The following is a 19,677-nucleotide window of genomic DNA, read 5'->3' as shown; positions in this document are numbered from 1 at the left end:
GTTATAATAATATAATATTCGATCACAACTTAAACATTGACTAGCAGAGAAGAATAAAAGGAACACATTCATGAGATCTATCATAATGTCATCCTGGTTAGTTATGTTTACAACTCTTTGCCATGTTGTTAATTTTAATATTTTAAATAATAAAGAAGGTGACTATGCCAAGCTATTAAAGTAACCAATCTTGGCACTTAACACTAATTTCATTTGTTCTTTGAGATGATTATTTTACTGATGAACACTTTGACCAAAAGACATGAATAGTGAAAGAAACTCAGTTGTACAAGACTTGTCAGAACATCAAACAAAAATCTTGTAACATGGCCAACAACACTGATAGGAAAATAACATGCTACCTTATAAGAAAGTTGTCAGCAAAATAGACAAATGCTTGCTATAATATGTATATAATATATATATATATATATATATATATATATAAAAACCTGTAGGAGGAACTGTTTTGCCTCTAGTTGAGGTAATACCAGTTCCTGTTAAAAAGCCACCTGCTTTTGACCATAATGAAGAGCTGCTTCATATGCCTATGTAAATGTTGTTGTTATTGAGAACTTCAGTCAGCTCAAATAGTGAATCCTGTTCAAAGATCACAGAATATGTTGTTATAAGTTAGGGAGAAGTTGTGCAAAGGTTCTATGGTATATTTCATGCTGTAGAAAAAACGTGATTTTTTTTCTTTGGGGAGACCTAAAACGAGAGTTACCCAGAAGCAAAACAAAAAGCTGGGTGGTTTCAGTTCTTCTGTGCAGTGTGCTGGGTCAGCTTTGTGGTCTTGTCCATGGTTTACCTGTGTGTGGCTCATTTCACAGTAAAAACAAATTAACTTTTTTTTCCTCTCCCTTCTACAATTGGACATTTCACAAATACAAACTGCCCCAGAAAGAAACTTACCTTTTCAGTAGTAGAGGTGAGACCTCCAGTACAGTGTGATTTATTTCTGGACTCACTCATCAAATCACAAGCGCTGAAAATATGATAGCAGTCCGCTTGCCCTCGAATGAGAAAACTATGTGAGTCACTCCTTCCGGTATCGTTTACTGGCAGCAGTAGAAACTAATCACAGTTTTCTGAAGTCAGAGGCAAAAGGGAAAGGCGACTGTGAGGCATGTACAGGATGTTTAGGAAGGATCCAAAATTAAATAGAGAAGTGAAGTTTCATTTAAATTTTAAGTTCTTAACGTCTAAGTGTCAGCACAAGTGGTATTCCTTCCCAAGGAAGGCAGAATGTTTCAATTAGCACTGGAAGTCCTCTCCTTGATTAGCCAAATGCCAATTCTGTTCTGTGTTACTGGAAAATGTGCAGTTTTCTACAGCATTCCTCTGCTGGCTTTTTTGAGAATGAAAAATCTGGGATTTGTCTAAGGCATGTCCTTTATCAGCAAACAGGAATGAACCCGAACCTGCCTGTAAGTCAGTGTTGTACGGCTATGTTCTTAATCATCTTGAATATTCAGACAAGAATCTGTCCCTTCTTAAATCTTCAGAAGACCTCACTTGACCCGTTCTGTCCATCTATGAGAGCAGTTTTTGTTCTTTAGAGAAAGATCCTTTCATCTCCAGTTTTACCTTCCCTTCTATGAAGTCTGTAGGGAACACGCACAACACTGTTCAAGACTTTTCACTCTTTCTCCACTCCCCTTAATAGAAGGAACTGTAGCAGCACTGATGCAGCGATGCAGAGAACACTCTCTTCTCCCATAGTATGCATGAAAGAATGACCAATGGACAAGAAAATACAGCTAATTCCATCAGCTATAATAACCAGCTTTCTGCAAGGTAAAGAATTAGCCTTGTATCTGCCCCATATCAGTGGTATTAGGTAATTCATCAACAGTTGTCTAGGTGAATATTGAGAGGTGTTTTCCTTTCATACGACTCAGATGGAAAAAAGCAACTTTATTAACTTACTTTAATTTGAAAGGAAGCTTTAAAAAAAATCCTCATGACACTGTTTTGAAATCTAGTAGTTCTGAGTGAGCAATTGAGATTTTTGAGTAGGTACTCAAACATAGTAAGAAAGTGGAGTCAGTGTAATGATTTCAACAGATGAAACAAAACCTCCTTAAAACTATGTGTGTCCCGTTTCACAGGAGATACATATATGTTAATAATCTTTATAAGAATCCTTAGGAATATTTGCAAGACTATTAGGTTGATTTGAACTTAGAGTAGCCTTCAGAAAGTTATGTCTCAGCATAGTAATGTAGTTATTTTTTGGTAAAAAGGTTTTTCCATGAGCTATAATCATTATGGTGAAGTTAGTAATTATGTTCTGTATATACAAAATGCAATTGGATTTATTTTTTGAAAGATCTTACCTTAATGTATAAGTATTGGTATTTAGAGTGGCATTTTTATTGTAATTTTTTTAGAATCTTTTTGAGTTAAAACAGTGTTTACAGTAGAGAAAATGCTTCTGTGAAGTACAAAACAAAAAAATAAATAGGTTAAGTCCCCTCCCTTCTCAGAACTTCAAATAGGAGCAAAAACTGAACGTTAAAGATACAAAGAATAACATACAACGTGCAAATTCTAGAGGGAAGGGAGGTTTCAAATGAAGAAAGTTTAGCTCTTCGTGCAATAACATTTGTAAAATTTCTCTTTAATACAGGTTTTCACATTTTTTTACATTGTGCTAAAATCATAGAAAAGCAAAATCCAAAATTGGTTTATATTAAAATGTTGAGAAAAAGAAGTGTCCAATTACTCAAATCTAGTTTTCATTTCTCTTTCTGTACTTCCAGATTTTTGAAGTGGTTGGTGAGATATTTCTGTATGCACTCATCTGTTTCATAATTTTCCTAATCCATACCTTTTGATGGGTTAAATATTGCTAAAGGGACTCGCAGAACATTGAAATACATTCTAGGACCTGTCTTGGCCATCTTCGGGGGGAAAAAAGCATGTTGAGTAGATTATTTTTTTTAATGAAAACAAGAACTCTCAGGAGGAGACTAGCTTAGGTGATGCTCTAAAACAGAGCATTGTTCTTTGCTTATAATAAACATAGCTCTGGCTATTCAGGATAATCAAAGTTGAGCTTACTTCTCAAGAACATCAAGAATAGGTCACTTTGAATGTCTGCAAGCAGAATTTGGCACCTCTCTGCAACGATGTTAGAGAGAACTACAGTTTTTTCTAGGCGTTGTACAATCTTTCCTGGTAATATGAAAAGTGTTTTGCCAGTGTCATCTGCTTGTTTGTCACTTCTTATTAATTTGCAAAGAGCTTTTCTGTTGAAATTGGCTCCCAAGTGTGGGCAAGGTGGGAGAGGCAGTCTCCTGGCTACTAGCCTGTGTTTTCTCTGCAGACGCCTTGGTTTGTGTTGCTTTTCTTCCCCAAACTCTCATTGTGATATTTCTGTCCATATATTATTAAAATCAACTGGAAATTGTGTCGTTTCCAAATTGGGTTGGAGTAAAGACTCCTATTATCAGGGTGAAGGAAAGGGACTTCCAGTCCGTGTTTTACAAACATTTGTTTCTTCTGGGAATGAATACCATTAAGGTTTTAAGGCATATAGATAAGAAAATCTTTGCTGCTGTGAACAATCTTGTATTTTCTCTTAGTTAATGTTTCATATGGTATTTTCTTGGTAGTTTGTTCATTAAGGAAATTGAATTGCTCTAAAGATAAAATTCAGACTCAGATATTGCCTATTTATTGAAAAAAATCTTTTAATAAACCATGTCATTCTCAATCAACACAAAATAGAACGTATTTTGTCTGCAGTCAGCTTTACCAGTGTATGTTCCATGATGCTCGTTCAAATTTGTGCATGAAAATTTTGTGCGTGCTTCATTGGACATTTTATCTCTAACTCCACAGATTGTTCCATAGATGTCTGTGGAGGTTTCTTAGTTCAGTAGGTAGTGGAAAAAATATAGACCATATATGTCCTGTAACTCTGGTTACAAGTGACCTGCATATGTTAATTGTAATTTGTGTTGAGCTTTTTATTTTCTGTGCTGGTTGTCCCCTAATCTTTCCTAGCAGGAAGATAATTTTAACTTTCGTAAGCCTTCACTTTTTTCAGGTCACTTTTATAAGAGGTCAAGACTGAAACATCTGTAACTTTTTTGATGTTACGTGACTAGATTTATCTTCTTAGTTTCTTTTTCCATTAATGAAAATTTGCCAAAAGCATTTTTACTTTGTTTGGTTTTCCCCTACCTGCAACTTTTTAGGAACTGATCCCACTCATCCTGTGTACGGCCTGCCTCCATCCTGAACCCAAAGAGAGAGATCAGCTTCTACACATCCTGTTCAATTTGATCAAACGACCAGATGATGAGCAAAGGTGTGTTTGTGTTTGTGTGTTGCAGGACAAGAAGGAACGTTTTTTCTTTGTCAGAGAAGCAGAACTAATAGAAATTGGATATTACTGGATGATTTTAACCAAGTTTCACTGAAGCTGATATTTTGTTGGTATAATGTTGACAAATTTGTGTGGACTTTGGGGCTTTCCATTTCTATAACCTGTACTTTCTAGTTACTGAAATGCAAGAATGTGCTTGGTTAGCTGCAGTGTAACATTTCAGTTCCTCTCTTCCTTAAGAATGAACTGGAATTTTCTGTAAAAATAAACTTTAGGATCCTACTTCTTAGTTTAGGATCCTACTTCTTAGTAGTGGTAGATAGAGGGATCAAAGCAGCTTTTTTAAACTCCTGTCTTAGCATGTTCTAGTTACCCATATGTTTGTAAGCTAAATACCGTGTTTATTTAGCATGGGAAAACAATTGGAGGAAAGTAGTACTCTTTTTGTTTGTGGTTCACTACTATGTTAGTAATAAAAATTCAGAAGACTGAAGCAAATTATTTAGTTTTGACAAGTATTAAGAGCTTTGTTTTATTTTAGTTAAGCCTTTGAAACAAAATATTGTTTTTATTTTGCTTTATAAATGTAGTTCTTTCTTAGTAGTCAGAATGTCTGACTTTGTACCAGTCTGGGTTAGATTATCCTTAAGGTTGAAAGGCTGTATCCTAGCTGGTATGTTTTCTTTAATTATGGAAAGTTTTTCGTATTTGGTGATCTGTTGTTCTTCCATTATTTTATTCAGAGTTGTTATAAAGCATCTGTATCTGTTGCTTCTCTATGCTGTCTTCAGACAAAATAGGCTTTAATGAAATAAGTCAAACACGTTTCTTTTGAAAAATCTCCGAAACCCAAGTGTTCTGGTGTCTTTTTGAATTGTTCCCATGTTAAAACATAGTGATGATGTGTAATTGAAAGAGATGGCTTGGAGACTAAAACAAACAGACACAAAAAGTATGAATAAATAAGTTAACTTGTAGTACAGTGGCACTATGCAGGTTGAAATGACATAAAGAAGCAGTCCTTGTTCTACTTCTGGTACATCAGAAAATTGCTTCTGAAAAATCTACAGTTCTCTAAAACGTTTTCAATATCCCATGCAGATTGTGAAGCTAAAACTGTTTTGTGATTGAGGAGGGCAGGAAGCTGCATCTCAATTCTAGTCCCTTGTAGTTGATTTGTCACAAGGCCGGTGGCCTGTCAAGTTGATTTTTCATACATTTGTTTAGCTGTTGTTGGGTATGTCATTTCCAGCAGCTAAGAAGGAAGAAAATCCAACTTGCTTTTTCCTTAAAGTTGTTCATTCTTTGTTCTGAAATAGAAATTTATATCTAAAAATGATAACTTGGTTTCATCATAAATTTGGGAAGAGTATTCTGCTATATTCCCTGGAGGGCAGAGGGGTACATGCCATGTATGCATGACTTATTTACACACATGTAAGTTGTAATCAATTTTAATGTTGCCACAGCACCTTACTGAAGAATAACCTCCATCAAAGAAAAGAGATTCTGAATAAAAATTGGGAAATACTTATTCAGAGCTTGTTTCAGTCAGTATTTCTTTATATCATATATTTATGGAAGTATACTATTAATGCTTGATTTTTATCTAAGTAAGTTTAAATAATGTTTTAGCAGTCTTGCGTGCTATCAAGTGAGCAAAGACAATCAGGTTTAATCACCAGGACAATCATGTTAATTAGCTCTTATGTTACTCAGTCACCTACTGCTATGCTGTACAGGCCTACATTATACATTAAAGTAGCAGATAAGTTGACTTTTTTAGTTTGTTAAATGTAGGAGACTGAAATATGGCATCATATTTATACTGAACAACCCATTAAAATAAACTTGCTGCTTACTATAAATATTTGACCTTGTAAAGTATGCTAACAGTTAGTCAGAAAGCCTGTGTTGTCCTTTCTCCTGTGAAAGGCATTTTGGTGCTTGTAGACGTAACATATCACCGTAGTCTTGTACATTTGTCATATTTAACAAGTCCACTTTTATCCTCAAGGCTCTGCTCATTAATTCACTATTTGGCTTTTCCAAATGTGTATCAAATTCTCTTCTGCAAGCAAATACGTGTTAGCTTTACTTAAACTGCTTTTTGGACAATTATGTCATTTTTGGAAGCCAGGGAGCCATGAAGAAAGTAGTTTATTGTTGAGGTCTTTTAGGACAAGGTTAAAACATAGATTGAAATGTAAGCTCTTGAGAAAATCTCCAAGCGTAATATATGTAGAAACAGCTCTCTTACTGAAGAGAAATTAAAATACATTACACTTAGTGGGACTAGTATGAGTTTTCTTGGGTCATATGATGCCACTTTGTGCAGAATTCATGTAACTTGTTGACATATGATGGAAAGCTCTTGTAAGCAAGTTTTTAATGTAAACTTTAGGTGTAACAAAAGACTCTGAACTGTGTATTGTGAGACTAAATTGCTAACCAGTACATGCAGCCACTTTCTAAAACGTCTAGGAAGAGCTAAGAAGTGTTAAGCTATGTGTTCTGCTCTAACTCTTGCCATGTTCCTTGAGTCTGATTCTTGATTTCACTTTGTTTTTTGTACTGATGAAGCTGAGTAGTACTTATTGGCTTTATGTTCCTGTCTAGGGGATCATAAGCACATAAATAAGCTGAAGAGAGCTGTTTGTGGAAAGCCTTCTCAACATCTTGTTAACAAAAGAGAGCATCGTGACAATAAGTGGAAATACATTTTGCCCCATATCTAGTTTAGACAGCAACTTTTGGAATAGTTCAGTGTTAACGTATTTGGTTTCAATAACTTGTCATTGGGTTCCTTTCAACCTTTCCTTTCCCTGAAATACCAGCTGTTGTCACATACTTGAAGGATGGTTATAGTAAAATATGTCAAACATTTTGAATAGTTTTGCAATATCTGAAATTTCCCAACTTTATTGCCAAGGCAAAAGGGAAGTCTGACTTAATTTTGAGATTTCATTAAGGTTTTTTGAGGTTTAGTTAAAAATAAAATAGTTTGTCTTTCCCTTTTTCTGATGCAGTAGATTTCACATGACTACTGTATCCTGCCATTTGCTATTTATTTATTGTGAAAGTATGCTCTGTTGCCCAGTTCTGTGATTAGGTGCAGTATGTAGGTCAAGAACCAGACAGGTATTTGAATTTCTCTTGTTTGTTGTAGAACTTGGAATTGCCACGGTCTTTTGTCTCCATATTGGTATCACAATATCAGCTTTTGATTTCTCGAGTCTTATCTAATCGTCATGTTTTTGTTTTTCCCCCAAACCTTCTACCTTGATCAAAGGTCTAGTTCACTGTACGTGGTAGAGAAACTAAAAAAATATTTTTTTAAAAAAAAAGCTTGTATTGTTTGGCCTAAAGCATGCTGGGAAAAAATCTTTTAGGTAGACTATTTCTCCTTGAAAATATTCTGAAAGTTAACACGTCTCTTTTTGATGGAGGAGTATGTTGTATTACTGGTTAAGAAATAATCAGCAGAATCTCTGCCTTTCAACCTTAAGGGCATACTGTTAGCTGCAGTAAATATTCAGGAGTTCAGAAATTACACTGAAATGGTATCAGATTAATTCTGTCTTGCCTTCTGCAAAGTATTAATGAACAAATTCAGTAGTATTCTAATCTGACTGTAAAGGTGATAAAATGAGTATCTCAAGTTTGTGTGTTATCATTTGAAACTGGTTATCTTAAGTGTTGATGTAAACACTAAAACTAGATCAAATTGGTAAACTGTATGCAAAGTTGGTTTCATTCCAGTCCTGTTAACAGAAGAAATAACTAAAACTCAAAATTCCTAGCAAAATAAACTCTCGTCAAATAAAAGTTAAAATATTATAAATGACAGCTGAGTACAGTTTTGCAAATGCCAATTGTTTAATCTCATTTTTGCCTCAATGGACTTAAAAACAAACATCCGCCCCTCCCTTCAAACTTCCCTACTATGTATTTTGCAACAGGGTGATCTATCTTCAATCGTTCCCTATATATCCACTTTTAAGTTAAATTTTACTTCTACACCTACAGTAGAACCTCATTTTGTGTATAGCTGTTTGTGAGGAAGCTGGTTCTTCAAATGTCTTAAATGTAGGTAAGATAGTGGAAAAAATGAGGGATTTATGACCTCACATAGTTCCTGAAGTTACTCACCCAGCTGCTTGCATGGATTGGTCAAAAGGACATTTTTACTTTAAGTTTTTTTGGATCCTAATAGTAAATAATAATTATTTAGGAATAAGTATTTTTAAATCTCCTAAATTGTTTGTTTTGTTGTTGTTGGTTTTTTTAGCAAGAATATAAATAGAAATTAGGTCATCATATATACTACTGATTGATTGTGTCCCTTCCGTAATGGGCTTTTGAAGATTTCTGACAAGAGTAAAGTCCAGTATTTTGGGAGAGATGACAGTAACTTGCATATTAGAATGTTGCAAGACCATTTCATGAAAGAATGAAATTACTTTGAACAAAGGTCATTCAAACCAACAGATGCTTCTAAATAAAAGCAGTAGGTAGTGTTAATTAACTTAGATCTTGTTATTGCATGGTGAGTCATGGTATTCAGAATTAAGACTTGTATCAGCGATTTAGTCAGAGATTCCTATCTCAGACATTAGGAAATGAGTGCTCAGGGGTTCCCCAGTCAGCGATTTTCAGGCTCTGGCTCATTGCATTTTGGATCTACTAGTTTCTTGAAAAGGCATATTAAGTAGAAAACAATATAATGGCTTTCAGTTTAAGATTTAGCCTTTCAGTCAGTGTCAGTCAGTGTGTATGGAGTAAGATTCTGACTGTAGATAATTACCTGTTGCCTGACCATACACGTTTTTCCTAACTTAAAGAATTAGGATGTCATATGTTATAGAGCTTCTCTTTATAAACAGATTAAGCTTTTTAAATTTATGTTTTCAGACAGATGATACTGACCGGTTGTGTGGCCTTTGCCCGACATGTTGGACCAACGCGTGTAGAAGCTGAGCTTTTACCACAGTGTTGGGAACAGGTAATGGTTATTTTGTGCTTTACATTAGTAAATTAGTTGCAACTTCATAAATGTTCGGTTTTATTTGTTGACGTGGGGGTTGTTTTAGTTTTCTTTTTCAATAAATGTCGGTTCCAGGAATTTTTCAGAGATGTATTTGGATGGTCTTTGTCATTATTATGTATACCTTTATGGAACATGGAAAAGAATTCAGAAACAGAAAATTTCATCAAGTGTATCTGGAGATTCTAGGTATCTGTACATCACGTACCTGCATGTTATATAGAAATGCAGATAGGCACACATTCATCAGCAGTGCTGTCTAACCTATTGCCAACTAGGTGTGTTTATAAATTTCAAACAGTCATTTCCAGGCTGTTGGAAATCCATTTGCATTCAAAGATATAATTTGCTGACTTTTACATTGTAATTAATAAGTCCTTGGAGCACCTCGGAGCAGTATACACATTTCTTCAACAGAAAATTAAAGATTAATGTAGTCAGAAGTATAGATGGCTTATACCTCCAAGACCAGCCTGAAGCTTACAGTGTGACTTCTAGAATCACAATGACCTTTTCTACAGATAGTCTGAATTAACAGAAAGAACCGAACAACCAAACTGAATGCTCTTTCTGTTTCATCTGAGACAAAGAAACAGAACAAGATGAGTTCGGGTGAAAATCTTTCCTTCTTTATGGTAGAAAAAATAAAGGGATTTCATCACCTAAAAGACAGTGAATAATTAAGCTATGACAAGAGTTGTAATGCTTGTTTTGATGGCCCCGTCTTTCTGGTCTGATAATTGTCTCCTGTTTCTCCACATGCATAACTCAGCCATCTCTGTTTCACAATAAAGTCCAATCTTTAATTGCCTTAACGCTTTTTGACGGTGCAAGTACATATTAGATGTAGCATTTGTGCTTATGTGTATGACTAATTTATCTGTTGATTAAAGGAAAGATTCACAGCAGTTAAACTTAAACCTTGTTTTGTTTTCTTAGTGCTTCTCATGAAAGTTAAACAGTGTTTAAAGGAACCAGTCTCACTTCAGTAAGAGCCCATCTTCATCGTTCCAGTTTCCTAATAATTGCTGATGCACAAGACAAACCAGTCCAACTGTGACAGTGCAGCATATCAGGCTGCCAAGCCATATGACATCATGCATTTATTTAATGCAGTTTGCCAGGCTTTGTTTGCAGTACTGAGCCCAGGTCAGCATTTTCTCCAGCAAAATACTAGCTGAATCTCATTGTCACAAAACTGATTTTGTAGAAAGACCTCAAAAGTACACATACAGTATGATTTTCTATCTTTTCTCAGTGGATGCCACTAATCCCTTAATCATGAAGGGGCTAATGTAGTTGAGCTTCAACCAAAATGTACTTACAGATGCAAAGGACTGGGCTTTCAGAACATTCAGCATTTTTATCTGCATACTCTGGATCTCAAGCTAGTCTTTGCAATATTTCTACCTGCTGTTCACAGCTCTACACGTAGAATTTTCTGGCTTGCTCATCTGAGTTTAGATCAAGGCTCTGTGGATGCTAAAAGTTCCCTAACAGCTAGTGACCAATTAACTGGCTTCCAAAAATGTAGTACTACTAATTAAAGACAAAGGAAAAGAAATGATAATCAATTTACTGTTATGTTTACATTTTCATGGAATAATAATCTTCCCTGAACAACAAGCGTTAGAGAAACTTGGGTCTTTTTCTTTTTTCCTTTCCAGTATGTCGGTATGTCTCTGAAGTAACAGGGGCAATATTTATATTGCCTTGCCACTCCACCTAAACCAGATGAAACGAGTATTTGCAATTTCCCTTGAGTAGGCAAAGGTTCAGGAAGTGGAGTATATGTCTATTACCACTAGGGACTTTGTGTTTAGAAAGCTGCCACATAAGCCAAAGATACCATTAGTTTCAAGTATTAAAAGCAGTCTAATGTATGCCCATAGTGTTTGCCATCTATGAAATCTAAATCTCCATGCTTGCAAAATATTACAGGTGCCCTGTTGGTGTATGAATGCAAAACAAAAAAATCAGAGACACTCAAGGAATTCTTTCATGCTTGATGGTTAAGTTTGCTTCATATGCATGATATATCTTCGGAGATTTCACTTCTCAAGACCAAACAAACCCAGCTCTCTCAGTCTCCCCCCATATATCTGATACTCCTATCTCTTAATCATCGTCTTATCTTTCTGCTGGACTTGCTAAAATATGTCCATGTCTCTCTCACTGGGGAGCCCAGAACTGTACGCAGAACTGTACACAGATTTGGTATCACCAGTGCTGAGGAGAGGAGAAGAATCATCATTTTCCTTACCTACGCATCATGGTCATCCTACTGCTGCCCAGAATACCCTATGCTTTCTTGGCTATGAGGGTGCATTGCTGGCTCAGCTTGGTATCCACAACCAGGCCCTCCAGGTCACTCTCTGCTGAGCAGCTTTCCAGCCTGTTGGCCCTGAGCCTGGCCCTGTGCATGGGAGTTATTTCTGCCTGGGTGCAACACTTTGTTACACATCTCCATTATTGGCCTTGGAATCACCCCCTGGGGCATTCCACCGGGGATTGACCCCCCTCTGCTGGACTTTGTGCTTCTGGTCACAACTGTTTGAGCCTGCAATTAGTTCAGCCAGTTTTCTGTCCGCCTCACTGCACACTTGTCAAGCCCAGACTTTGTCAGCTTGTATGTGAAGATGTTATGGGAGGCAGTATCAAAAGCCTTCCTGAAGTCAAGATAAACAAAATCCCCTGCTTTCTCCTTGTTCTCTGAGCCAGTCATCTCATCTTAGAAGGCTATCGGGCTGATCAGGTGCGGTTTTTCCTACCCAAATCCATGTTGACTTGAAGAACATGATTCCCAATCACGTTCTTGTGGTTTCTGGGATTAATTGCTCCAATGCTTTTCCAGACAGTGAGGTAAGGCAGACTGATCTGTATTTCCCTGGATCTTGTCTTGTCCTTCTTGAAGATAGTGGTCACATTTGGTTCCTTCCGGTGCTCAGGAACCTCCCCCATTGCAACAGCCATTCAGTGTTTGTCAAGAGTGGTCTTGCCATGACAGCAGCCAGCTCTCTCAGCATTCAGGGTGCATCCCACCAAGGTCCATAGACTCACATGTGTCCAATTTGTTTAAATGTTTCCTAACCTGATCATTCTCTCCCAAGGGTAAGTCTTCCTGGCTCCAAAGTTTCCCATGATTTTTAGGGATCTGGGGTTGCTGAAGACAAGTCTGCCCAGTAAAGGCCAAGACTCAGATGGCGGCATTACCTTGGTCTTTTCCATGTTAAGATAGCTGTTCATCTGCACAGCAAGAGAAAAAGAAATAGTCGCACCAGGTGCATATCCTGTTTTACCTGACAGGATGAAACTATTCACTTTTCCCTGCCATTGTTTGGCCCTAAAATTTTTTATTCACAAGGGGTATTGAAACATACTGTTTTTCATTGCTCAGCCATTAGTGCTGTTCTCTCACTGATCATAAAAGCTGATTCCACTGGAATGCAAACTTCTTTCGGGAGTGTTGATATCAAATTTCTATGGCAGAATTTTCAAATGGCCTTTGGAAAGGGGAGGTAGGCAGCAAAGGAGTAAGAGGCTCTTGAGAACAGGAACTGTGTTCAGTCGCATCTTAGAGACGTGACATGTTCATGCTGAACTTGGGAACAGAACTTCAAAACCATGCAAATACTTTTAGGCTTAGAATTTTTTTAGTATTTATGTCCTCTTCTGACCCTGACTGCTTGGCAAGACCTGGGCAGCTATGCTACAATGGTTGGCTCAGATCACTAGAGGGCACTTGTGTAGTTCTTAGAGGACAAGACAAAATATTTCAGGATCTGCCAGCTCCCAAGTTACTCATATTCTATGGAGAATATTTTCTGTGAGTCCAGCAACCCATGCACTGCTTTCTACCCTTATTTTTGCTGCGTTTACATACATAGTTCCCAGCTTCTCTTATAGTAAGCTCTGACTTACAGGACAACAGAGAAGGCTATATCTGCCCTGCCTTTATGCATCAGTGCAAGAATTTGAGGCAGCTTCATACCCATATGCAACTTCTACAGGCACAGCCAATGTTTATCTAAGAGGTGCACACATATCCCTGTGTTGCAGTTCATTCTAACCACATTTTGAATACTGGTTTCTGCAAAGCAAATAGCCATTCTGTTTCTCTTCACCAGATCAACCACAAATACCCAGAGAGACGGCTACTGGTAGCAGAGTCTTGCGGAGCTCTAGCACCTTACCTTCCAGTAAGTATTAATAATGACTCTTAATACTTTTCATGAAACCAACGATAAAATCTGTTGCTTGATGTAAACATGTTGCCTTTTCTAATATAGCCAAGGGTGGATGTCACATGTAGACAGTCACGTTATCTTCTACTTTGTCACACATAGGAGGCTCAATAAAGAGGATATCTATTATTATAGAGGAAAGCAGATCAGTGTAGCTATAACATGTCTTAACAACCAGTGTAGCCTGATAAAATCGTCTTTGTTTCAGAAAACATGAAGTAAAGGTAGTTAAGATCAATTAAGTAAATCATCACTGAAAAAATGATACCCAGTAACAGAGTTCTTTGGACACTGTAATGTTTGACATGAAGAATGCTGCTAGTCAAAAGAGGCAGCAAAATTAGGTCAGTGGCCAACTAGAATTTGAAGCTTCAGACAAAGATGAAAATAATGAAAATTAAAAACCTGCTTCTCCAATTTAGCAATGAAGTGATTAAAGATTCTGTTTTAAGTACTCTTCCAAATCTAGGCCTACAGTAGTATTTTGCTGTCAGTTATTTCTGGTACGTGCTTCCATATGAGTTAAAGGACTCCAGTTCTATGCTTAGTAGGACAAAAGGCTCTCTAAAGAGGCTACTGAAACTTTATTTTCATTCATCTGCTATCTTGGCAGCTGAACGCATAGTATTCAGAAGGGGATCCATAGTTGGAGGAAGGGATTGTTGTTTGCGAGCACTAATAGAAGGGCAAATTATTTATAGAAATTGATATGAACCAGCATATCTTGTTTCATCAGATTTAACAAGAATTTTTCTTCTTTACAAACAGAAGGAAATTCGTAGTTCATTAGTACTTTCCATGCTGCAACAAATGCTAATGGAAGATAAGGCAGATCTGGTACGAGAAGCTGTGATCAAAAGCCTTGGCATCATTATGGGGTATATTGACGATCCAGACAAATATCAACAGGTACAGTTTGAGTTGGGTTCTGTGTCTATGAAATGTGTTCTATATTTATTTCTTGAGTAGGAAACACATAATTTTAAATATTTTTATTAAACAGTTCTTGATACTTTTAAATGTTCATGTTTTATATGAATGCTGGTTTTTATTGTATCGCTGAGACTGAAAAGAAAGCATATACATACAAGTGTCATTAGAACCTTGGGTGTAAGCTTCATACAGAAGCTTCTTTAATAATTCATAAATCACTTTCAAGAACATAACACTTCATTGCCCACCTGATACTATTAGCCAATTTGAAATCATCATTTGCTAACAAAGATTCATATGCTACAACAAAGCCTACTTGTAGTTGTTATTAATGCTGGCTAATAATACTTCAAGTTCTTGAAAGCAAAGAATTTCTCTTCCTGTCATGAGTTTTTGAAGGTGGGGTGGTCAAATGTGTTTGTATTATTTCTGATAACTTGACGGTAAAAAAATGCTAGCAAGGTTGTTGGACTACGTGTTGTTTACCTTTGCAGATGAAGTGGGAATGTCTGTTGAAAGGCCTCAATATACTACTTTGGTTTACTTTTTATTAGTGTAAAAGTTTTACAATAGGTGATTTTTTTCTAGTCTGTGCATGTTTTGTGTATCTATCTTCAGGATAAATTGTAGGAAAAGTCATTATATTCTTAATTTAATTTTTTTTTGCCAGGGGTTTGAACTGCTGCTTTCGGCTTTAGGAGACCCTTCAGAACGCGTAGTTAGTGCAACACATCAGGTATTTTTACCTGCGTATGCTGCCTGGACAACAGAACTGGGAAATTTACAGTTCCATCTTATACCTACACTGCTTAATAAAATTGAAAAACTGCTCAGGGTATGTGTTCAGCTGTTTCTGCACTGGAGAGTTTTCTTTTTATCTTTGTTACATACACTGACTTTTTAAAAATTTAAGTAATTGCTACTTATGTTAGCAATTTTCTGGAGGGTTTTTTTTGTAACTTTTAACATTTATTTGTGCTTCAAAATGGGAAGAAAACAAACAAAAAAGAACAAACAAAACAGATGTTTCTTTAACATTTTGTTTTAGAGCCCAAGAATCAATGTGCATTTCAGAAAAAGCTTACTTGAGTCTGTGACCAGATGGCATGTTTTTCTGAATACATTTGTCCTGTATTTACATTGTTTTTAAGTGTCACACAGTGTAGCTTTTAATAAAGCGCAGTATTTATTGCACACCAGAAAAAGGATGATTGAATGGTTTAATTACGTGGTTTGCAGTTTTGAGTCTGTTTGTCTGCACAGCTGGCTGGGGTAGATACCTGGAGAGTTCTGGAAAATAGGATATCTCATACAATTTAACATTCTTAACCAGGCTGCCCATTTTAAGAGTGACTTAAAGAGTAATCTAAAAGTAACTAGTTTATTCAATTTTTAGATGCATTGGTCCTCGAGACGAAAGAGTCCTATTTTTCAAAATGTGCTGAAAAATATTCTTTCAGAATATTGTTATGTTCCATGATGTGAACCACTAAATGCCAAAGGCTATGTTGCTTAATTCTTTTGAGAAGTACCCTAAGGGCAAGAAGGGTGTTTGGATGGTGACACAAAGTACACTTGTGGTCAGAATATATTACTATATAATTAGCATTTCTATGTAGTAGTTCATCACAAGTGCATTCAACCTGAAAACTTTAAATGTCCTGTCTGTTTCAGGAAGGAGAACATGGCTTGGATGAACATAAGCTCCACATGTATCTGTCTGCTTTACAGTCACTGATTCCTTCGTTGTTTGCATTGGTGCTACAGAATGCGCCTTTCGCAAGCAAGGCTAAACTTCAGGGAGAAGTACCACAGATAGAAGGTAAATGATTAATTTCTGATATGTGGAATTTTGGGAAACGTAAGTATAATTCAGTGACAAATCTCAAATCAGTGTTAAATGCAAAGAAGAAATGTCAGAAATAGTGCATAGTCCACATTTACGTGGAATTCTCAAATACTTAGGGTTAGTACAAAAACATAAGCTGCAGAATTTATGCATAAACTTTAGTGTGTTTTTTTTTTTTTTTCATTCTGTCTATAAGATAGTCTAAGTTCTTGTCCCCAAACCTTTTTTCTGCTCTACCTGTTTTTTGTTGTATTTTCAGATGTAGCAAGAACAGAGGAAGAAGTTCAGGGAACCTCTGTCATGTTATGAACTTCCTTTAATGTGACTGAGTTGATGGAGTGAATTATTGTTCTTTTAAAAGCTAGATTCCAACATAGATTTGTCATGACTTTTTTTGTTCTGTTTTTTCCCTTTTTGGGAAAAAGTCTTTCTGCTTCCTTCCCTCATCCCCCCACTCCTACTCTATTGCTATGAAATAAGTCAGTGTTAGGAAAAAAAACGTCTCAGCTATTTAACTAATTACAAACATCAGTTTATTGATACAGAAGAAATTTGTAAGACATGAATATGTACAAAATGATTGCCAGTAGAAGAAAGGAGAACTAAATTATATCTCTTTTTTGGCTAAAATTTCTTTAGTTACTTAGCAGTGTTCCTTAGTGTACGTTATAGGCAAAATGGCTTCTCTGTGCCTAGTGACGTCATTTTATGTAATTCTGTGACAATCTTGCAGTAAAATACTTCATTGTTCTAATACAAAACATGAATTGGTGGGGAAGGAGGGAAGGAAATAAGGTTTTGCCTTCTGTATGTTTTTTTGCATTTGGGTTTCCCTTAGCAAATCCTTAAGCAATGTTTCCTTTTTCCAGTCTTTCCTATGCTTAAGCCACTTGATTATTGCCAAAAATAGTTTTCTTTATTTCATCTCAGAGTATTTCTGTCTACTTTTCAAAAGAAACTTTTGAGGAAGCAAAACAACCCTTAATTGGACTTCTTAAAGGTTTCCGAATAACTGTTTTCCACAAATAGCCAATAATAGTTCAAGAAAGCTGTCATCAGATTCAGTGAATTCTTACAAATAAAAGATTTTACCAAGAGGGAAAAATGCAGCCTAGTTCAGGAGCTTCACCATTTCTTATGTGTCTATGTAATTACCTTGGCAGACTGAATGGCCTGTTAGTGAAGTTGCACTTAGATCAGCACTCCCAGCCTATAGAATGTTTTCTTCTATAGTGAATACTTTCTAAAGATTTTACTGGTAATACCTGCTACATGCTGTTAATGGTGCTATATGTCAAGATTCAAAGAATGGGTAACAACTTTACATTTAAAAGGGAATTTGGAAAGGAGCAAGTGGTATGTTGTGTGCATTAACATAAAAATGTTAGACATGCCACAGTAAAGCTCTGCCAGCTGACCTGAGTCATTTGAAGATGAGTACATTTTCCCTGAGTTGCTAGTGCTTAAATAAAGAATTCAAAAATTTCAGGCTTCAACATAGTCAGAGAGTTGCTTCCTCCACATAAGTGGAAGAAAAAATCTCACGTACTTTTCACTAATCCAGTAGCACTGCTGGAATGGCAAGTTTGTTTTCTTGAATTCCACAGTAGGAAAGGTTACGTACTTCTCACTTCATTGTTGAATAATTTTAAGTATACTTGGCATAAATTAAGAGAAATAGAAGAAACGTCGGTGGAGCAGACCTTCTGCCCCACATATTTTAATGGTTTAGAATTTTTGGAGGTCTTGCTTTTTCTTTGTAAATTCCTCTCTTTTGATGATTCAGATACTTGATGCTGCCCACCCACTACCCCATCTCCTCAAAAATTACTTGAAGTATAAAGGATGGAGCAGTCTGATGATTTAAGCTTAGCAGAAGAAGTCAAGAGACCTTGTCTTGTAGTCATTCTACCATAAATCTGCAGTGTTGTCTCTGGAACCACCCGCAATCTTTGCGTTTTCTTTTCTTAAGTGAGGGTTGTGTAATCTCTTTAGAGTTATATTTAACTCACTGATTTTTAAAACGTAACTTGATAAACTTAAACAGACGTTACTAAAGAGTTTCAGACTTCCTTGTCTATCTTTATTGAGATGACCGCCAAGGTATTTTCATCTTATTTTGTTCATGGTTGCTTGTTCTCTGCTGTTACAGTCACTAGATTTCCCCGACCTGCATCACCTCTTCAGGATGTGGCCATCATCATTGGAAGCCGTGAACAACTGGCGGTGCTGTTGCAACTTTACGACTACCAGCTAGAACACGAGGGTACCACTGGCTGGGAGACTCTGCTATGGGTAGTAAATCAACTGTGAGTTCATTTCCACCTTACGATTCCTAAAAATGGTCAAAACTGATAGTCCTTCAGCATGGTTTTGTTTAGCGGTACAAAACATAAAGGTTTCAAGTATGATTGTGTTTAAGAATTATTAATTTTTAAAGAGAAAAGGATAGATTTTTTTTATTGCATTCTGGATTATCTTTGATTTTAATCAGAAAATTCAGCTACCTGACAGAATGCACTTTTCTGACATTTAAACCCTTGCTTTCTTCAATGGTTAGGAATTGTACAGAACGTGTAGATAATTTTATTAGAACCAGTAGCACTTAATATGTGTATTTATTAGCATAAACAGTAAATCTATACAAATATAACTGGAGAGAAGCAAAAGATCAAAGTGGTGTCTAATATTCTTTTTTTTCTGATTTTTAGGCTACCACAGCTTATAGAAATAGTTGGCAAGATCAATGTAGCATCAACTGCATGTGTCCATGAGTTCTCTAGATTTTTCTGGAGACTTTGTAGGACATTTGGGAAAATTTTTACAAACACTAAGGTAAGAAAGTACCTTGAAATGCTCTGCCAAAAAAGCACCTTGATAATATATACTATCCATATTTACAGTATGTTTGAGTACCCATGTTTTATGTGACATTTGTATGCCCCACTGATGCTTTTCTGTAAGTACTTTTAAGCCTGATATTTTTAAACCGTCTTTTGCATCCTTTTGTTTTATGTTTTTTAGCCAATGAGCATTTCAGAATGACCTTTTCGTCTTGCCTAACGTGCAAGGGTTTTTTTACTGGGTTCTTCAGACTTGTTTTGTGAGTGGCATACAGAATGGGAGAGGTCATTCCAATTCTAGCGATTTCACAATTTTCTTTCTTCAGAACAGCATACTGTCCATTGTTTGTGGCACTTATAAATACTCCGTCCTGTACTTGATCAGTAATTTAAAATGCATAGTCTCTGCTGAAAATAGT

The 19,677-nt window shown here is 36.3% G+C and overlaps 1 protein-coding gene across 2 annotated transcripts in view; it reads left to right on the top strand.

Moving 5' to 3' along the window:
• RELCH (RAB11 binding and LisH domain, coiled-coil and HEAT repeat containing) overlaps positions 1-19,677 on the top strand; it is a 75,386-nt gene that overhangs the window by 38,409 nt on the left and 17,300 nt on the right. For both annotated transcript variants that reach the window (XM_083822390.1, XM_083822389.1), the window contains exons 11-18: positions 4,212-4,324; positions 9,257-9,347; positions 13,517-13,588; positions 14,402-14,542; positions 15,237-15,401; positions 16,241-16,388; positions 18,568-18,724; positions 19,127-19,250. In XM_083822390.1, coding sequence (XP_083678516.1) covers positions 4,212-4,324; positions 9,257-9,347; positions 13,517-13,588; positions 14,402-14,542; positions 15,237-15,401; positions 16,241-16,388; positions 18,568-18,724; positions 19,127-19,250 — 1,011 coding nt within the window. The remainder of the gene's footprint in view (positions 1-4,211; positions 4,325-9,256; positions 9,348-13,516; positions 13,589-14,401; positions 14,543-15,236; positions 15,402-16,240; positions 16,389-18,567; positions 18,725-19,126; positions 19,251-19,677) is intronic.

The sequence above is a fragment of the Anser anser genome (genome assembly GCF_964211835.1).
Source record: "Anser anser genome assembly, chromosome: 2".
In the NCBI taxonomy this organism is placed as follows: Eukaryota; Metazoa; Chordata; class Aves; order Anseriformes; family Anatidae; genus Anser; species Anser anser.
Note: the sequence above shows the minus strand (reverse complement) of the source record. Positions and strands in the feature narration are given on the sequence as shown.